The sequence below is a fragment of the Culex quinquefasciatus genome, chromosome 2 (assembly GCF_015732765.1).
Source record: "Culex quinquefasciatus strain JHB chromosome 2, VPISU_Cqui_1.0_pri_paternal, whole genome shotgun sequence".
Lineage (NCBI taxonomy): Eukaryota > Metazoa > Arthropoda > Insecta > Diptera > Culicidae > Culex > Culex quinquefasciatus.
Window position 1 is genome coordinate 134,484,178 of NC_051862.1, and position 20,520 is coordinate 134,504,697.

Consider the following 20,520-nt stretch of genomic DNA (forward strand, 5'->3'; position numbering starts at 1 on the left):
CACAAACAACGACGCGAATCTCTATTCCAATGAATTCACGAAATTTCCACTACGTCTCGCGGGTTCTTACGCGTCGATCCACACTCCGTCCAACGTCTCTGACCACACCGCGACCCCTTTTTTCAATGATTTCGAGAACTTTCTATCACTTTCTCGCGGATTCTCGCGCGCCGATTCACACCTCCGATCGATCAAACGAGCACCACGCGACTGATGCCCCAACTTCTCTGGCCACACCGCGACCCCTTTTTCAATGATTTCGAGAACTTTCTATCACTTTCTCGCGGATTCTCGTGCGCCGATTCACACCTCCGAACGATCAAACGAACACCACGCGACTCGAAAAGTAACACTTTTCCACTTTTTTTGATTTAAACGATTTATTGACAGAATACATGAAAATTCGACTTAAAATTTCACTCAATGGGTGTTTTTCGAAATTGCAAAAAATGTTGTATGGAACTCGTTGCAAAACTTGATTTTTTCAGCACTCGTCGTATTTATCCAACTCGGTGAACCTCGTTGGATAAATGTACGACTCGTGCTGAAAAAATCCTCTTTTTGCAACTTGTTGCATAAACTACTATTTCATTACCAGTGCTGAAAAGTTTAACTTTTCGTCACTAGTATCGAAAAGTAACATTTTTCAAAATATTTTTTTGTTTTGAACGTTGAAATTATTTAACACATGGATGTTTGACATAAAATTACACTCAGAAAGCTTATTAATAAAAATCCAATGGGTGCTGAAAAGTTGAACTTTTCAACACTATTATCGAAAACCAACATTTTTCAATATTTATGAATGTTATGAACGGTGAATTAACTTAGCACATAAGAAGAAACAAATGTAAAAATTTGAAATGTCTGTATGGAAAAAATTAGATTGATGTCTAAAAATGTACAGAAGGCACTCAATTTCAGTTTTCAGTTTTCAGTTTTTACTGTCTTTTCTTGAGGAACATCATGAAAATTGTTTTATTTTTTTTAAGAAAGCAAGTTGATCATACCTCAAATGAAGATTGCTGCAAATATTTTGAAACATTAAAAAAGATCACAAAATGGTACAAAAAATCAGGGATTATTACTATATTTTTTCATAAACTTCAAAAATCAAAGAAAATCGAATTGAAAACTATTCAATGAATATTTCTCTACACTGTCTGAATTTTTGCGTTTTTAAAATAACCTTAAAATATTTTGTAAATTTTTTGAGCAAAGGTACACAACAACGCAAATATTTTTTTTGCATCCAAATTTCACCTCAATTACTTTTTTCATGCCTCATTGTTTTTGTGTGTGTTTTTTTTTGTGTGTTAAGGAAATTATACTTTAAGATACTTGCAACGACAAATAAAATCTGAATGTTTTAAAGGAGTTTATGATGTATAGGGTATTTAATCAAATTTAATTTTAAACAAATCAAAACCAGTTTTTTAAAGTTATTTTCTAATTATTTTTGCTCCAAAATACTGATTTACTCGTGAGCACAAATCAAATGCAACGCAAAACTGCTCTGACCATTTCCTATAGTTTGTCCTTTCCACACCAATCGCTACTGAATTACTCTTTTTTGCTCTCCCTCTCACTCGAATCGGATAGCGAATGGCTCAGAGAGGCTGATTGAGCTTTGTCGCTTAAAGCTGACTCAAAATAGGCTGTGATAAGCTTTGTTTTTATCATTTATTGAACTGCTAAAAATCAATGTTATCAAAAATATTTGACGCATTGGAAAGCAATTCCACCATGTCAAATAAAAATTTATGACAAATTGTGGTTGAACAGGCCAACTTAGCACCGCACTAGTATTTTAGTAGACTCTCATCTCTGAACACATTCGTTTGTGACTGTGGTCGACGGACGGAGTAAGCAAAGAAATTCACGGAGTATTTGTTTCGCTTTGTGAAGCAATTGACCAAGACGCTGGCAGCTTGCGAGTCGTGTTCGCTCGCGAATGGTTGCGCGCTCCAGTTGGCAATGAATCGTTCGGCGATGAGTGAGTGGTTTCTGATCTTTGAGCGCTTGTTTTTAACTATACATAACTTTGAACTATACCTTCAAAAAACTAATAGAGAATGAGTAATCTGAGTAAGAATTTTTATCACACACATAATTTGGTCAGTTTTCATTTCTGAGTCGATAGGTTTACATGAAGGTGAACGTTATGCAATTAATCGATCGATCAAGTAAAAATTGAAGATATTGAAAAAAAATATTATAAAATGGCTTCAGTGAAAAAAAAATATTATGGAAAAATAAAGTTTGTGTTCGACTTGGCTATTAAAATAAATGAAGGAAAACAATTAAAAAAGCATAGCATTTTTCCAATAACAAAAAAGAAATTCTCAAGATAAATAACAACAAACAAAATTTTGACAAACAGAACAATCTACTGTTTATTAACATAATTTTGCAGAAATTTAACAAACCTTTTCCAAGTTAACAATACCGAACCCCCTCCTCTCCTACATCACCAATTGCTCTACAATTCGCTATCGCTCCAATTGTGCTGCTGCCTTCTTCCAGGGAGTTCAACCCCCGTTCGGATCAAATTGGATTCGAACACTGATTGCAATCCTCCATGTCGGGCTGGAACTCCTCGATTTGTAGTGTGGTTTCGAAAAAGTCGTACTTTGCATGAACGGTGCGCGTCGCCTCCTGGAGCACCGACTCGGTGTTGGTGTTGGGCGCTGTTTGGGGGGAAAAGAGAGGTGAGAAAAATTAAATCAGTCACTGTAAGGAGTTAAGCTTTTTGATAGAGTTTTCTTTGAAAGAGCTTTGAACAGTTACACCTGGAAGGAGGAAAATTTGTATTCTTGTTAAGATTTTCGATCGCTTTCAGTGGAAAGCGTGTTCCAAAGTTCTTTAAATCTACCAAAAGGCGTTAATCTCAAATCTACCCGATTTTCAGCATTTCCCGAAATCGTCAATTTGTTAGCCAAAAACAATATCATCTTCAAATCACGATTTTTAGTATAGACCACTCTTGAGTTGGTACGAGTCAACCCAAGACCTCCATAAATTGCGACCCAATTCGACCGAATAAAATCCTACGAACCCTCCAACTTGGTAGGCACCACGTTCGAAACCCTCCAAATATACATTTACAGAACCAACCCCTCGACCCAAACAAAAAAAAAAGCCCAAAAAACGGAAGTCGGAAGCACAGAGCGCGCGGCGAAACGACATGCAAATATACTCACCGACAGCCAAATGAGCCGACAGCGCAATCTTGTTGATGCTGAGTGCCCATATCCTTAAATTATGTACCCGTACGACACCGCCGATCTGGAGGAACGTTCCCATAACTTCGGTGTAATCGAGATACTTGGGTGTACCCTCCATCAGGACCTGCGAAAAAAAAGAAGAAGGAGGGAAAATAAGAAAACTATACCTAGAAGGAGGGAAAAAGGAAGCGAAGCCACCCCGAAATCGGATCAGGAGCAATAAAAATAAAAACTGGGTAAAAGTGGATGCGAGAGCGTGAGTGGGGCAAAAAAGATACGCGCATAAAAATTCCGACATGTTTCGGTGGCCGGAGGGAGGAGCTTTTACACGTGAGGGAATTAAGGGGTAGGTGTATGCTGAATTAAAACTTTAAGAGGAATTAAGGTTTCATGATTTTATATTAATGATAATAATTTAGTGTTTTGTAATGATTTTCAATTTGATTCTACAAACTGTTTGTTCAACTTCTCTTTGTATTTATTAATTTTGGAGAAAATTCCGTTAGTCTTTTTGCTTTCCTGCATCATCAGTTTGTTCCATACAGTGCTCACCACAATTGTGCAGGTCCATACAAAATGGGCAAAAATCTGTATCTTGAGAAAGGTTTTCTGATCGATTTCGTGACTCCGGAAAAGTTCAAGGTTATGACTTGGACTGTCGAATGCCAAAAGGTCGAATGGTCAAATAGTCGAAAGTGGACAATAGGTCGACTTGATAAGACGGCGAATTGAAAAAAATCGATTTTTTTATATTTTTTTATAAAAAAAAACTTTAAAATGAGCCTATATCCATACTGGAAAACAGCTATAAAAGTGTTTTCATTGATTTTTGGTTAATTTCACCTCGTTATTTCATTTCAATTTGATAGATTTTTTTAAAAGAAAATTAAAATGTTGAATTGAGTCATTTTTGAAAATGTGCTGGTGAAGACAAAAACTTAAAATTAAATATTTTAGAGGTCAAACTTTCCTTAAAAAACAGGTCATGTTGGAATGGAAACACGGAATAGTATGTTTTTCAAGAATTTAAAAACTCACAGCATATTTAAAAAGTGCGACAATCAAGATAAACTTACAAAATAATTTTAAAGTTGGAATTTTTATTTAAAAAAATGCTTATGTTTGAAAGAATAAAAAACGCAAAAAAATTAACAAAAGGCGTCATCCATAAAGTACGTACGCTCTTAGGGGGGAAGGGGGGGGGTTGCCGAAGGTGTTACAAGATGTGACGAAGGGGGGAGAGGGGGTTTTCGAGATTGTGACGTCACGCTAGGTTTTTTATGATTGCATAATATTAATTTGAAATGTACTCAATTAAATTAAATTATCTTTTCTAAAATTTTTTGCTTACTATTATTTAGAAGTACCGTCATCAGGGTGACATTGGGTCTGGGGGGTGAGATTGGGTCATATAAATTTCTGCATTTTTGTATGACACAATGTCACTCCTGATAACGGTATAACATAATAATTCATTATATATAGTCACATTTCTTTTCAGCTTCAATATTTTGCAAATTCTTGCATGATAAAAATAAATGCTTTGAAAGCAGGGTTTTCATCAGAATACTGCTATAAATGTGGTTTGGTTGAGCATTTTAGCAGAATGCATTACTATGAATACAAAGAGACGAGTTGTTCCTTTTAATTCCGCTATATATTTTTAATATCTTGACAGATACGTATTTCGTCTACTACTTGCAGACTTCATCAGTGTTCTGTTCTCGACTGAACGAGAACAAACACTGACTGAACTCGACTGAACGAGAACAGAACACTGATGAAGTCTGCAAGTAGTAGACGAAATACGTATCTGTCAAGATATTAAAAATATATAGCGGAATTAAAAGGAACAACTCGTCTCTTTGTATTCATGCTATAAATGGTTTGAACTTATTAGATACAAAACTGTGAATATTTTTTTCAAGATTATTTAATAATTGAATGTACCAGGTCTTCTAATTTTTAAAAGATACAAAACTGTTTTTTTTATATCGCAATGTTTATTCTAAACAATGAATAATAAGTATAATTTAACTTTTTTTTTCATATTAAAATTTCCAAAAAAAAACAAAATCATGAGAGTTTAAAGATGTAAAAACTATAAAAAAATCTCATTGAAAACAAGGGGGGGGGGGGTCTGGCAAAAAGTGACGTACTTTTTGAGGGGGGGTTCAACCTAATGTGACAAAGTGTGACATAGGGGGGAGGGGGGTTAATTTTGGACGATTTTTGCGTGACATACTTTATGGATGACGCCCAATCAAAAATAGTCAGTTTTTTTTTATGCAAAATCTCTCAAAATTTCTTTTGCAGTCATGTGAGAAAAAATGGGATAACTCGCAATATTATTGGAAAAAGTAAGGGACCATCCATAAACCACGTGGACACTTTTTTGGAAATCCTAACCAGGTCCCAGTACCAAAAAGGACCTAATAAAAATAATCTTATGAAAAAAAAAGGTGCAGGTGGTTATGTTCTACATGACCAATATGACAAAGAACTTTGTACAAAACTCTAAAAATCATACTATTTTTATTTATATTTTTTAATTCTTTGCCTATTTATTTAATCCTGAATAATTAATTCTAATAAAATGTATTTAATCAATGGCACCTCTATGGATATAAATTGCCAAAACATCCCCCCCCCCTTCCCAGAAAATAACGGCAGCGATAGAGCTGCATCCGGAAATCATGGACTTTACAACCACTATCGAAATGGCAATTTTCATGTCCAGTCCCAAAAACCATGTTGCCAAAACCGTATGGTTCGATAAATGTCCCCCCGGTAGAACCTTCCCTCAGGGCCATGACCACCTCGGGTGTGGCCAATCCTGTCAAAATGGCCATTTTCATTACCAGTATCAAAAACCATGAATTTTGATACCCATATTGCCCCAAGTCGTATGGTTCGATAAATGTCCCCCCGGTAGAACCTTCCCTCAGGGCCATGACCACTCCGGGTGTGGCCAATCCTGTCAAAATGGCCATTTTCATTACCAGTATCAAAAACCATGAATTTTGATACCCATATTGCCCCAAGTCGTATGGTTCGATAAATGTCCCCCCAATCTTCGTTAGAACAGAATTCCTCCCAAGTTGGTGCACAACCTGTGTCTTTCAATGTGTGTATGTGTGTGTGAGCATGTGTGAGTGGCAGTGCGTGGCCGAATGGTTACGCTGTCCGCTTTGTAAGCGGATGATTCTGGGTTCGATTCCCATCTGCTCCAACCTTCCATCGGATGAGGAAGTAAAATGTCGGTCCCGGCCTTGGTTGTTAGGCCGTTAAGTCATTCCAGGTGTAGGAGTCGTCTCCATGCCATAAGTACAAACAACACACCAAACCAAGCCTACTCCGGTGGAATCGCTGGCGGCGGTTGGACTCGCAATCCGAAGGTCGTCTGTCCAAACACTGGGGTGGAAGGTTCCTTGGAGTATAAAGAGGTTTGGGTGCTCTCCTCATTCAAGCCTTCGGACTCCTAGGTTCGAGCAGAAACTTGCAGTAGAGACCACAAAAGACCCGGGGGTCGTTAATGTGGATGGTTTGATTTTTTGATGTGTGTGTGAGCAATAAAATTACCACCGTCGATCCGTCTCTGACGGATTTTCGGTCAAAACTAAATTGTTCAGAGGCTATCTGTTAGCTTATATAGTCCGCATGAAATGTGGCAACATGGTGCAAATTTTGCCTCGTCTCCTGCTTTCTTGGAACTGTCACGCGAGAATGTTGCACCATTGTTGCCACATTTCATTCGTTGCAGACCCCTTCCGCAGTACCAAGCATGCAACATTTTCGTAACGCGCGACATTTTTCGTTTTTCTGGATTGACACCTCACCAGAATAGAGCCCTTAGGACAAAGTTCTTTGTCAAAAAAACCTTTTGTCGCACATCCATAGTTATATGCTTGAGGAGATGAAAAAATACATTTTTTGTGCCAAAGTTTATGATGGTCAAAAATCTGGAAAGGGCCATCCATAAACCACATGGACCTTTTTTTTGGAAATATTAAGAACCAACACCCCCCAGTGAGGAAGGCAAAAATACAAAGATAGTTTCCCAAATAATAACATTTCCTCACGATTGTTTTACAATAAAATAGCGCACACTTGCAGAAATTTTAAAACCAATTTGTAATTTCATAGATGAATAATACAAAAATAATACAAATTTAGACAAGAAGAGTTAACTCCTTAATCTGAATTAAGAGGCATTCTGGCTGCCGGAAGCGACCCCAAAAACGACGAACGAACCCAACCAGCCAAATGGCCCTTCAAGCATAAAAAAGAAGAGCAGCAGGCCTCTTGCGTTGAATATTTCTTCTTTCGTTTTTTCCAGCCGAATCTTCAGAACCGTCAGTCGGCTGGCCATCTTTAGAAGTACCTCTACCCAGGCCCATTACCTTAAGCGTTTCAAATTGAAATACAATATTCATTTGGCGTCGCGCGACGGCACCGTGTCTTGAAGGACTTGTTGGATTTTATGTTATAAAATTGTAAAAAATAGTTCAAGATTACATTAAGTGAGCAAAAAATTAGCTTGGCTTCAGCACACTTTTTTTTAAATATTGAAATGTTTCATAAAGTTTTGACCAATTTTTTCTCACCATTTCCATTTTATAATAAGCAGCTCACTTTTCATCCATTCTTTTAAGTACACTTTCGTACCAGGAAACATGTAACGGACGAGTATCCCTTTTTATTTTCCAACTCCATTACCCTCTTCCCCCTCATCCTCCTAGGAAGAGAATTTTAAATTTTCCTCCACACTTTACGGTACGTACAGGCTTCAGGCAACGATCGTTGGCTCATTGAACGCGCCAAGATTATGACGGCAATGATACCGCCAGATATGGGTTCGAAATTAAGTGATAACGGAATTCCAAAGTAAGACCCAGCAGGGCGCAAAATATGTGTACTTAAGAAAGGAGGGGGAACCCAAAAAAAAGGTGCTATCACTTTTTCGCCAAAATTAACCCGAAATTGAACCGTTTCCAACTATTGCGCTTACCCCGTGCCAATTTTATGGAAGGTGGAAAATTATGGGATTTTGATTGGGATGAGGCAGAATTTTGAAAGTTACTCATCTTGCATCACATTTAATTGGAGCAATTTTGTTTAAATTTTAGTGTTTTTCTTTGGGAAAGCGGAAAGGGCCAACCTACCAGCAGGGCGTCCTTCATGATGGCGATCGTCGTGGCCAGCACCAGGATCGAGAACATAAACGTACAGATCGGATCGATGATGCTCCACTCGGGCTTGAAGTAGATCACCAGGGCAGCTATGAACACGCCCAAGCTCTGCACGAAATCGCTCAGCACATGCACGAACGCCGCCCGCACGTTGATGTTTTCCTCGGAGTGGCCGCCGCCACCGCCGCCGTGAGAGTGCTGGTGGCTGCTGTTGGGACTCGTGGATCCACCGTGGCTGTGGCCGTGGCCGTGCAGGGTGGCGCCCATGCTGAAAGAGGGATAGAAGTGAAATACATATTAAGCAAAACACATTTTGTTTCAAAATAACTTTGCATGTCAAACTAGCAGATTTTGAAATCTATTTCTATAGTCGAGGAGTATTTTAAAATTGCTGGTTATTTTATTTTTAAGATTAGCTGTTCTTTGACAAAAAAATCAACTTATGAAATTAAGGACTCTTATTTTTTCAATTGGCTTGTCGTCGACACAAAAAATTCCAAATGTTTTTTTAAAATATTTAAAATATTTAAATAAAACACAATAACCGATTGCAGATAATTCAAAATAAGCATGGAGTGATAGATCTGATTTTGAAAACTTTTTAGAATTAGTGGAAATTAAATGAAATTTTGTGAAAACTTGTGTAATTTGTTGAAATTTGTGAGTGAACTAGTTTGAAATTTGTTTATTTCGATGAAAATTGTGAGAATATGCGAAATTGTCTGTAAATTTGTGACAATTAAGAAATTTTGATAGAAATTGTAAGAATGTGAGTGAATTGTTGGGATTTTGAGAGAAATTGATGAAATTTTCAAGAATTGGAATTTGTTGGGGTGTAGAGGAATTGGTGGTACTTTGTGAAAATTTGTGATTGCGTGTAAGACTTTTTGAGAACTTGTGGAACTTTCTATGTTAATTTGTGGGAACTTGTGGACATGTTATTTTAGTTTTAGGGTATTTTAGGATTATGTGGTACAATTTGTGGGAATTTTAGAAAAGTTGTTTGTATTCTTTTTTTTTTTTGAAAACTGTAAGAACTGTTAGTAATTAGAGTAATTGAAAACTTGTGGAAATTTGTGAACTATAAATGGAATTTAAAAGAAGTGAGTTAATTTGTGGGAAGTTATCTGTTAATTTACTTTAATTTGAAGGAATTTGTAGAAATTTGCTAAAACATGAAGAATGTGTAGGAATTTGTGGAAACTTGAATAAACTTTTAAAAACCAGTGAAAATTTATTGGAATTTCAGATACTTGTTTATGAATTTTTAGGAGTTTGAGAGAAATATTCCTAATGTTAACTTGTGGGAGTATAAAGGAATTTGTGGAAAATTACGAACCAAATTTCCGAAATATGTATTGTGTAAGCAAGTGGAAATTCGTGTGAACTTATCGGAATTTAAGTGTGAATTAGTGGAAACTTTTGGAAATTTTGCTGTGAGTTTTGTGGAAAGTTGTAGGTTTCTGGAAGAACTTGTGGAACTTTGTGTGTAATTTTTCGGGAATTTTAAGAAATTTGTATGTAATATTATAGGAAACAAGCCTTACCCGACAAACTTCGTTCTGCCTTTTTTTCGTTTGTTGACGTTTTTCACTTTTTTGCCTATTCAGCCTCCTGTGATCAAAAATTGATTTTACGTAACTTTACGCAGATATTCCGGAATCGGTTCCAGAGTGGCCAAAGTTGTAACTTTTTGGCGTAAGAACCTTCCTTGGACTTATACGAACCCAACACAACAAAGAGCACCTCGATCCGATATTCCGTGTTGAATTGATTCGCGTTCGAACAAAACCATCGAAATTTTTTATATATATAGATTGTAGTTATTTTGTGAAGTTCTGGAATTTTGGAGGTAAATTTTGAAAAACACTTTTGGTATGTTTGAACTCGTTTAAAAATATTGAGGATTTCCGTGAAATCTCGATGTTCCGCACGGCAAAAAAATATTCGTAAACAAATATTTTTTCGACTATATTTGTGTATTTTTTAATTCTAAATAATGAAAAACAACGGTACTTCTACTGTTCACATAAAAGTACCGTAAACAGAACTGACATTGATATGTTTTCAATTTATTTTTGGAATATTTTCCAATCGGTAAGGTTTGTCTCAAGATAATTATTTTTGAAACATGTACTGGTGTAGGCTACATTAGTCCACCATGCATTATTTTTGGAAAAAAAAGTTTAATAGTGTTTCAAAAATTTATTGCGTTGAAAATTGTATTTTTTTTTCAATCCGGGGTGACTTTGATAGTCATAGTTTTTTTTGTTTAAACCAAACTTAAGGTTTTCAAATTTTTACGTCAAATTTATCATCACTAAGGTTGCTGATATAGTTTTAAGAATGAAAATCAATGTTTATACTTAGTTACCTAAGCTAATCAGTTTTTTAACTAAACACGTAATAACTTTAGGTAAAATTGTTGAAAAGTCATAATTTTGTCAAAAAAAATAAACTGTTTTTGTTAATAAAGTTTTCGATTCATATTGCATATAAAACTAAATTCGAAGCATAAATAAAGAGTTTCCACATTTTATATTAAAATTTGTTCTATTCAAAATGCCTGTAAATTTGGAGATTTTTTATTATGTTTCGGAAACAAATAATATTTATTATCTCTTAGTATAAAATTGTCCAATGAATACGACGTTTTCTGATTCAAAATCGTTTTCATTGGCAAAATACCGTAAACTGGGGTGACTTTGATAGGGTTTTCAAATACCCGTCAAATTAATATCTAAACATTTTTGAGAATTTTGAGTATGTAAGCATTAAGGGATAGCCTATTATCGAACATATATGCAAAATTGAGACTGTTACATTGGATGTATAAAAATTAGTGGCCAAATCAAATTTCTATCAATGTCACCCCGGGCTATCAAAGTCACCCCAGTTTACGGTATATAAAAATATAATACAATGCAATTTACAGAATTTTGCTTTGCTGTTTTTTTAAACACGCAATATGGATAATTATTGGATTATAATCATTTCAAAAATAAAATATTAAACATCACGAGTTTGTTTCAATGACCCTTGACAGGAATTTTCCACCTCTTATGTGAATTCAAGCCACATTTCCACGTGATGTGCGTTCAACGTGGTAGCAGCAGTTATTCTAATGCATATGGTTCAACAATTCCCACGGTAAATCACAGCTAAACGAGAAAATGTTTTCAGCAACATTTAATTTGAGCAAAGGTCACATCTCACAGTGGTAAAAAGTAGAACATGACGTTAGTTTATGGGCCTTTATATTGATATAAATTTAAAAGTTTTTTTGATAACCTTACGCATTCTTCAATAAAATTTTCTAATTCTATACAACTTTTATGTATATTTTTATGAAACAATGGGCTAAATTTATCATGAACTCAAATTTCGACGTCACTTTTGCGCACGGCCGAGCAAGGTCTCACACACAGTCACACATACATTAACATTAAGTGGGTGTACAAAAAATGCAGTGAAAGCCGAACACGAGACGGGAAATGATGAATAATAGATGATGCACACAGTCGCCCACACACACACTCACAAACATACTCAACGACAACGGCGTCAAAGGACACCTTCTCCACCACCCCCTTTATCGTCACCTCCACTCTTCTCTCTTCTTCCTAGAATTCCTGATGTGTGCAACAATTCTGCCTGACTGGCCCCGGAGAGAATGTCATTATTATCCTTGCGCGCATTGTTGTGACACACTTTGGATAAGCACAAGCACAAACACACTCCCTCGCTCGCTTGCTCCTGGGACTGGGACAAAGTCAACCGACACAGGTGTAGACATAGAGAGAGGAAGAGCAATAGAGAGATGTGAAAGGACAAAAAAAGCAGTTAGAAGGTATGAGCTTGTTGTAATCCTCGGATTTAATGGGCTTTCCGCATGCAATTACTTTCGTTCGCGCCCAGGTAAGTGAACGCGGGATCAATTTAGTGGCGCAGTTTAGAGCGCTCGGAGAATGGATAAGGATCTAGGAAAGCTCACAGGCGGATGGCGGTGTTTAATGGTTTAGTGGCTTAATCTAACTTGAGCGAGTTTGATCTAGGCAGATTGATTTTAATGATACGATACTCTTGAATTGATTTTCCTAATAGAAAAGCTATACTTTAATGTTGAATTTAGTTTCTTTTTTTTATCAATATAAAAACTACGAAAATTTACAAAACCCTTGTTTGCATTCGATTCTTTATCTTAAATCAAAGTTAACTATTTTTTTTCTTATTTTTGATAAAAAATCGTGGGATTCGAAATGTCATCGCTGAAATCATAAAGTTATCGCAGTTTCATTAAAAAAGGTAAATTTTCCCGTTTTCGTTATCTTTTCGATTTTGCACGCAGCGTGCCAAAAAACAACAGTTTTATTTTCTAAAAAATCATATTTCGGAATCCTGTTAATGAACACCTCCCATTTTTGAGTAAAAAAGGCCATTTTTGAATATGATACCAAGAAATCCGATAAAAATGTTTTTGGACATAGGCTCTTCGGTCCAGACAACGTAAAAACGGCATTTTAAGATTTCATTCGACTTTTTTAAATGTAAGTCTAGATTTTTCGGTCTTTAATTATTTTGAAAAATTACAATTTTTGGGAACACTTTAGCACTGTGTAAGTTACTCTAATGTTATTGTTGTCGTTGTTGTTAGTTCTTTATTTCTGGCAGCTTTAACCTTATAAAATGGAGGGATGTTTGGGTGAGACTTAGAAAACTTCAATTATCCTGTTTCTTTTTTTAAGCCGCTGTATCTCAGCAACCAGAGATCCAATCTTCAATGTCTCTTAGACAATTTTATAGAAAGTTTTCTTTTTTTTTATAAAAATCGAAAAACTGCAAATATTTCACTAAAATCAAACTTTCGGTGGCAAAATTGTATGGAGTCTTGTATAGGTAAACCAATGACACAAAATAGTTTCTTTGGTCATAGGAAAGGCCCCCACAAAGTTTGAGCCAAATCAAAAAAATACGAAAAATAAAAATGGTCGAAATCAGCCGATTTCGTAAAGAATTGCTGATTTCTTTAAATCAAGTTCTACAAAATTTTAGGATCATCTGAACATTCTTACAAATCATTGGAATCAGGAATCGTCCCGATTGGTTGAGTTATACTCGAGAACCAGCGAGTTGAAGTTACCGTTCCAACTTTTTTGGGAGGCTTGAGCGACCGTGTAAGTTGGACAAACGTTGGGCGTTCCAGTGTTAAATCATGGTTTTTCATTTCGATGGAGAATGAATAGATAAAAATTTGGTGTCAAAGGGACTTATATCTAAAATTAGACGCCCGATTTGATGGCGTACTCAGAATTCCGAAAAAAACCTATTTTTCATCGAAAAAAACACTGAAAAAGTTTTAAAAACTCTGCCATTTTCCGTTACTCAACTGTAAAAATTTTGGAACATGTCATTTTATGGGAAATTTAATGTACTTTTCGAATCTACATTGACCCAGAAGGGTAATTTTTTCATTTAGAACAAAATTTTTCATTTTAAAATTTCGTGTTTTTTTCTAATTTTGCAGGGTTATTTTTTAAGAGTGTATCAATGTTGTACAAAGTTGTAGAGCAGACAATTACAAGAATTTTGATATATAAACATAAGGGGTTTGCTCATAAACATCACGAGTTATCGCAATTTTACGAAAAAAAAGTTTTGAAAAAGTTGGTCATCGTTGATCATGGCCGTTCATCGTCACCCGCGACCAGACTTTCCTTTTGACGGGTGCGACAACGGTTTGCTATGATACCGGTTTTTCTATGCGCACCATTTCTCGTCACGACCCAAAACCCGACACAACTCGGTAGCTTGATCGGTGCACCAAACCGAAGTTTGGTGTGACGGCGGTGTGGATCGGGTACACAAAACTGACATGGTTTCTGCGCCTACCACACGGGAGAAGTTTGGAACTCTTGATGCCTTGCAAGCCAATTGAACTCAACAGTTCTTAATGGTGTGGTTGTCAAAGGCAGTGCATTAGTATTTTAAAGGTTCTTGGTTCGAATCTCGACAGTTATTATTTTATTTTTTGAATGTTTTTTATTTGTTTAGAATAGTTCGTTAGGAATAGAATTTCGTAGTGTCATGAAATATAAACTTTAACTTCTCGTGCATATAACCCTGAAATAGGCATTTTCACTTAAACCTGCCTGCATAATATGGAATGTTTTCTCTATTCCACTACAAAAATCCATTCAATTTTCTAACTCTTTGACTAAAGCGTCGCAGGTTCGAAGAAGTTACTTAAAAAATATATATAATCAGTAATTTTGACAGCAAATATTGAAAAAAAAAATCCTCAAAAATATTTGTACCCAGGATTGAACCAGGAACCTCGTGGTAAAAAGACGGAGACAACAACCGCCACGCCATCCCGAAGTTGTGAATGATGGCTGGCAAACCTCAATCAAAACAATGTCGCCTCCGGTTTACTTGGATCAACCATATGTTGAGTTGCATCCTTGGTATACAGTTTGGGTGCACCGGTGGTGTACCAAGGTGCTTTCGGTACAGTTGCTATGGTGTGACAACAAACAGCTCGGTTTGGTTTCTAGAGTGACACGAAAACCGCACCACGGCGCACCAGATCTTGGTGTTCAGTGAAGCCTGCCCGCGACAGACACGGACGACAAAATAAAGAGAAACGCAAAACCTATCAAAGTCACCCCGGCTATCAAAGTCACCCAGTTTTACGGTACAGATTCGATCGAATTAAGTTCTGCAAAGTTCTAGAATCATCTAGACATCCTAACAAATCACTGGAAAGAATAATCATCTTGATTGGTTGAGTTATGCCCGAGAACCATTGAGTTGAAGTTTCCGTTCCAACTTTTTTGGAGCCTTGGGCGTTGGAATGTTAAAGAGCCAAATAAGAGTATTTGTATTCTGAATCCTGCTGGTTTGACGAGGAATCGCTAAACATGAATATCCGATGCTACGTTATAATCAGTAGAGAGAAACATTTTTTTATTTTAAAAACAGTTTTTTTAATAAGAAATGGGATAGATTGAGATTAAAAATTATAATTTTTAAAGAAAATGATTAAAAGTTGTTCGCTTAAGATCTTTACTCATCAATTAGAAGTCTCAATTCATAAAAGCAATACTGCATCACTGTGAACAACTTCGTCATCATTTCCAATCACTCGCGGAAAACTCCACGGACACGATGTGCTTCCCGCAGATGCTAGCACTTTTTTCAATTAAAAATGCAGTTTTTTGCCCCCTGCAAAGCCCTTGTGGCGAATCGATTTTTGCAAACGATTGTTTCGTGGCTTCCTAGTAGCCGTGCTCAGGACGCACATTAGCATCACTACAAGAGAACCACCACCGTCGAGCACAACAATGTCCCCCGTGGTCCCAGAGATCGCGAGATAATCTGTTGCTCCGTTGCGTCGTCGGCGTCGTCGTCGAGGGCGTGGACGTGACTTGCGAGAGGACGCACTTCCTGCTTCGAAGATGATGTAGAGAGGTTCACCGAGGCGCTGCAGGTTTCATTCACCTCTTTGCGCTGACGGGTGGGTGGAAATAGATCATAAGTCGAAAAAGCGGGGGCTTCATCACCGGAAGGTGAACGTCAACGCGGGCTGCAAAAGTGTGAGTGGGTGAACATTTTTAATCACCATTTTCCACACCAGGAGCTTTGGGAGTGGAAAAAAATGGCACTGATGCTTGCGAGCAAAAAAGGGCAACAATTCTCGACGAAAATTCTAATTATTTTGTGTTTCTTAAAAGACGAGCTTTGACTTTTAGTTCGAAAAAAACGTATTTTTAAAAGCTCTTGAAATTGCAGTAGAGCAATTCTCTACGAAATCGGTCTTTTTTCTTCAATTTTAATTTTTGTATTTTTTAATCCGGCTGAAACTTTTTTGGTGCCTCCGGTATGCCCAAAGAAGCCATTTTGCATCATTAGTTTGTCCATATAATTTTCCATACAAACTTGGCAGCTGTCCATACAAAAATGATGTATGAAAATTAAAAAATCTGTATCTTTTGAAGGAATTTTTTGATCGATTTGGTGTCTTTGGCAAAGTTGTAGGTATGGATACGGACTACACTGGAAAAAAATAATACACGGTAAAAAAAATTTTGGTAATTTTTTATTTAACTTTTTATCACTAAAACTTGATTTGCAAAAAAAACACTATTTTTAATTTTTTTTATAAAATGCCAACTTTTCAGAAATTTCCAGGTTGTGCAAAAAATCTTTGAGCGAGTTATGAATTTTTGATTCAATACTGATTTTTTCAAATAATCGAAATATTGGTCGCAAAAATTTTCCAACTTCATTTTTCGATTTAAAATCAAGTTTGCAATCAAAAAGTACTTTAGTGAAATTTTGATAAAGTGCACCGTTTTCAGGTAAAATCCATATTTAGGTGACTTTTTTGAAAATAGTCGCCGTTATTCATTTTATAAAATTGGTGCACATGTTTGCCCACCTTTGAAAAATATATTTTTGAAAAGCTGAGAAAATTCTCTATATTTTGCTTATTCGGACTTTGTTGATACGACCCTTAGTTGCTGAGATATTGCAATGCAAAGGTTTAAAAACAGGAAAATTGATGTTTTCTAAATCTCACCCAAAAAAATCATCATTTTCTAATGTCGATATCTCATCTCATTTTTTAATCTGATGTCGGATTAAAAAATACAAAAAAAAAATCGAATGACCGAAATCTGAGATAACTGCTCAGTAGTAAAAAAAATTGCCGTTAAAGAAGAGAATAGATTTCACGGAGAATCAATCTTGCAAAGCAAGCTTCTGTGAAGTTTCTTTTGCTTTTTCGCAACGCTTTGTGCGAGAAGTAGAAAAAATGAAACCTCCTTGATTTACGGTCTGATGGAAAGCAACTGAATGGGCTGTTGAGTTTGAATGGATGGTTGCAGCTTGCTGTTCTCCAACTTGGTGGCAGAAAGCTTCCTGTAATCACCGCACGCAGTAGCTGCCTTTAAAGTGGCTTCCACAATTTTCAGAGTGACAAACTAGTAAACTTCATTAAAGTACTTGAATCAAAGTGACTCCATCAACCGCTGTCCCTATGAAGTGACTCTCATTAGTCGAACAATAATGAAGGATTATCCCGGTGTAATGGACTTTCCAGTGCCAGCCATCTAATTTCGTAGCATTACACTACTTGCCAGCTCGTATCGCTAGTAAACCACCACCACCAGTCCCACACATAAAAGAACCACCAAAGCCGGTCTAATTAAATCGAAAACCAGCACAGAGAGAGAGACTCAGAGTGGTTTCGGAGACTCACGTAACCTCAGCAGAACGTCACGTCGCGAACGGACAATCCAAAAAAGAAAAGACCCACTTCCACTTCCCCGAGGGGATTGAAAAACACGTCGCCACTTCCGTCAACCTTACTTTGTACTATCTATCTAATCAAGTACATTCGAAAGCATAGTCACACGAACACAGTGATCTAATTTATGCAAAGAGTCATTATTCAAAGGAATTCTAATATCACGTTTCAGTGCGGTTTTCCATGAGGGGAATGAGCTTGGCAAACTAACTTCAAACGTGAACTATCGTGTGACTAGAAAGGCACACACACACACCTCCCCCTAATACTAATTCTAATGCTATCATCGCCCACCACTCTGAACACTGACTACGAGCTGTGGTTGTATTTCCAAATTAATGCGATAATCCTTCGTGTCTGACTTTCTAAATATATCTACCTCACACACTAGAGTAGGACGATGATGAACGAACGTACTACGGTACGGGTGCCGATTGCAAACCAAGCAAGAGGGGGTGAGGGCCAGGCAATTTCCGATGGAAATGGAAATCCAATTTTCAGTTCAATCCCCAAGCCTGGCACGCCAAAGTTGTGCGGATATCAGGTGTTGCTTGCCAGGAAGCTGTGGCTAGTGCTGCTCGGTAGTACTACTGAAAGCTTAGCTTTGCACGGAAGAATGAGCTGTGTGGGTGCATTCTTCGATGTATTTAGTTGTAATTCACACTTAACACTATCAGAGTCATCTTGTACGACCTGCACAAATCAGATATCAACTATTTGTTTAGACGTCAGGAAGCATTGAGATACAAAATCAAATAAAAGGATGGTTTAATACATTGATGTAAGTTCAACTGAATGAAAGAAGGACACTGCACAGTGGTCCAGATCGCAAAAAAATGGTGGAAATGGATTTTCGAAAAAAAACGGTATAATTTTGGAGCTTTGGTGTCTTGAGAAGAGTTGTTGCAAATAGGAAGGAGCAACTTTTGGCTTAGTTGAAATTAGCTCTCTGGAAGTCGCGTGTGTTGGCGTTTTATTCAATTGTCCTTACAAAGTACGCACGGGAAAGCCGGTGGGTTAGGGTGGTCAAGATTTGGGTGTTCTAACTCTCCAGGAATATTTATGAGCTTTTTTGTCTTCTAGAAAAATGTTGAGCTTACCATTCCAAGCAACTTTATTGAAAACACCAATATTTTATCTCGCAATCCACGCCTTGATGCTCTCTTGTACTAAGCTTGCTGGGATTTCTATGTAGATAGCATAAGAGAGCACAGAGGCAATCTGGTTTTTTGAACGTAGGAATCCAGGGTTGAGTTTTAGAGAAAAGTGATGTTCTGAGTGCTTTTAGATTTCTAAAAAAAAACATTTTCGTTTTTTCAAGTTAATTTGTCAAAATATCGATTTTTGGTCATATTTTGGGTTTTCTATAATAAAATAATCATTTAAACTAATTGAACCCAATATATGACCAATAATCGATATTTTGACACTTAGGCTCAACTCTAAGGGAAGATTTAGATTCAGCAGACAAAATTACATGAAAATACATATAATTGGTAAGTTTTCGATTTTCGTTCACGTCAAAATTGACATTCCAAAAAACGAAAATGAGCTCAGAACATCAAAAAAAAAAGCAAAGCAATCCACTTTAACGACCCTCGGGTCTTTCGTGGTCTCTGTTGCAAGTTTCTGCTCAATTCTAGGCGTTCGAAGGTTATGTGTGGTGAGTCACCCGAAACCTCTTTTACGCAAATGGACCGACGTTTTACTTCCCCATCCGATAGAAGGCCAGGAGGATAAGGCGGGAATCGAACCCGCGCCCCATAGCAACTTAGGGTTCGGCAGCCGAAGCCGCTAACCACCGCGCCACGAGGCCCTTGCCATCACTCTTCTTTAAAACTTTACCCTGAATTTGAACATTAAAAAAAATGATTTTTGAAACTTTGTTCAGGTGCTTTCTTTAAATTTGACCGTAGAAGGCGTAGATTTGAGATAAAATTGTGGTGTTTTCCACAAAGTACACATTATTCTAGAAGACCAACAAATCTCAAAAATATTCCTGGTAAGTAACATTTCCAAAAACACCCTAATCGAGAACCACCCTAATTTTCAACCAAACCAATAGTTACCCCTTCCATTGCAACACGTCTCTGAATACACGAAAATTTCAAAACATCACAATTTTTCAGAAAATACGAACGTTGAAACAATGCAAAAAATGTATGACCACCCCTGATGACAGAATTTTTCATTTTTGCCAACTTTTTCAAAAATAATATTCAATCAGCTTTCAAACCTTTTCAAAATTTTATGAAAACTCTTACCTCGACATAGAGCAATTTTCTACAAAGATTATCATATCCATGCTATGCCGATCGAGTTTGAATCTCATTTTAATTTGGTGAAATCAAAGTCAAGTTTTGAGTTTATTTTAAACGATGCATCTGAGAAAGCGAGAAGTACTTTCCGAATTTCGATTTTTGCCAGTGTCAAAAGAAAACCTTTTGATGAAGATTCTTTCATCGCTGGTCACTTTGTAAAATTTGAGTATTTATTTATATAAAAATAAACGCATTTCAACTCTGAAATTTACAGAAAAATAACAAAAGACCGACCAAGGACCAAGTACAACATAAACAAAATCAATGCACTTGACTAGCAATTTTTATGTTTAGGGTATTCAAAAATACAGGAAATGTTAATTTTTGGAACCTTTCGAAAGACACAAAAAAAAACTTGTCCAAACCATTCAGAGAGCTCTATTAAATAGCATCTAAAGTGAAAATTTGATTAATTTTGAATAGGGCATCCAAATTTCCCGGGAAACGGGAAAAATATTTATGGAATCCCG

At 36.6% G+C, this 20,520-nt stretch overlaps 1 protein-coding gene across 1 annotated transcript in view; it reads right to left on the reverse strand.

Annotated features, from left to right (window-relative positions):
- Nucleotides 1-2,435: 2,435 nt before the first annotated feature.
- The window catches only part of LOC6033752 (zinc transporter 2), a 71,900-nt gene continuing 53,815 nt past the window's right edge, over nt 2,436-20,520 (reverse strand). Inside the window, exons 6-8 of the mRNA XM_038255559.1 lie at nt 8,393-8,687; nt 3,204-3,351; nt 2,436-2,690 (exon numbers count right to left, since the gene is read on the reverse strand). Coding sequence (XP_038111487.1) covers nt 2,548-2,690; nt 3,204-3,351; nt 8,393-8,687 — 586 coding nt within the window. The 3' untranslated portion in view covers nt 2,436-2,547. The remainder of the gene's footprint in view (nt 2,691-3,203; nt 3,352-8,392; nt 8,688-20,520) is intronic.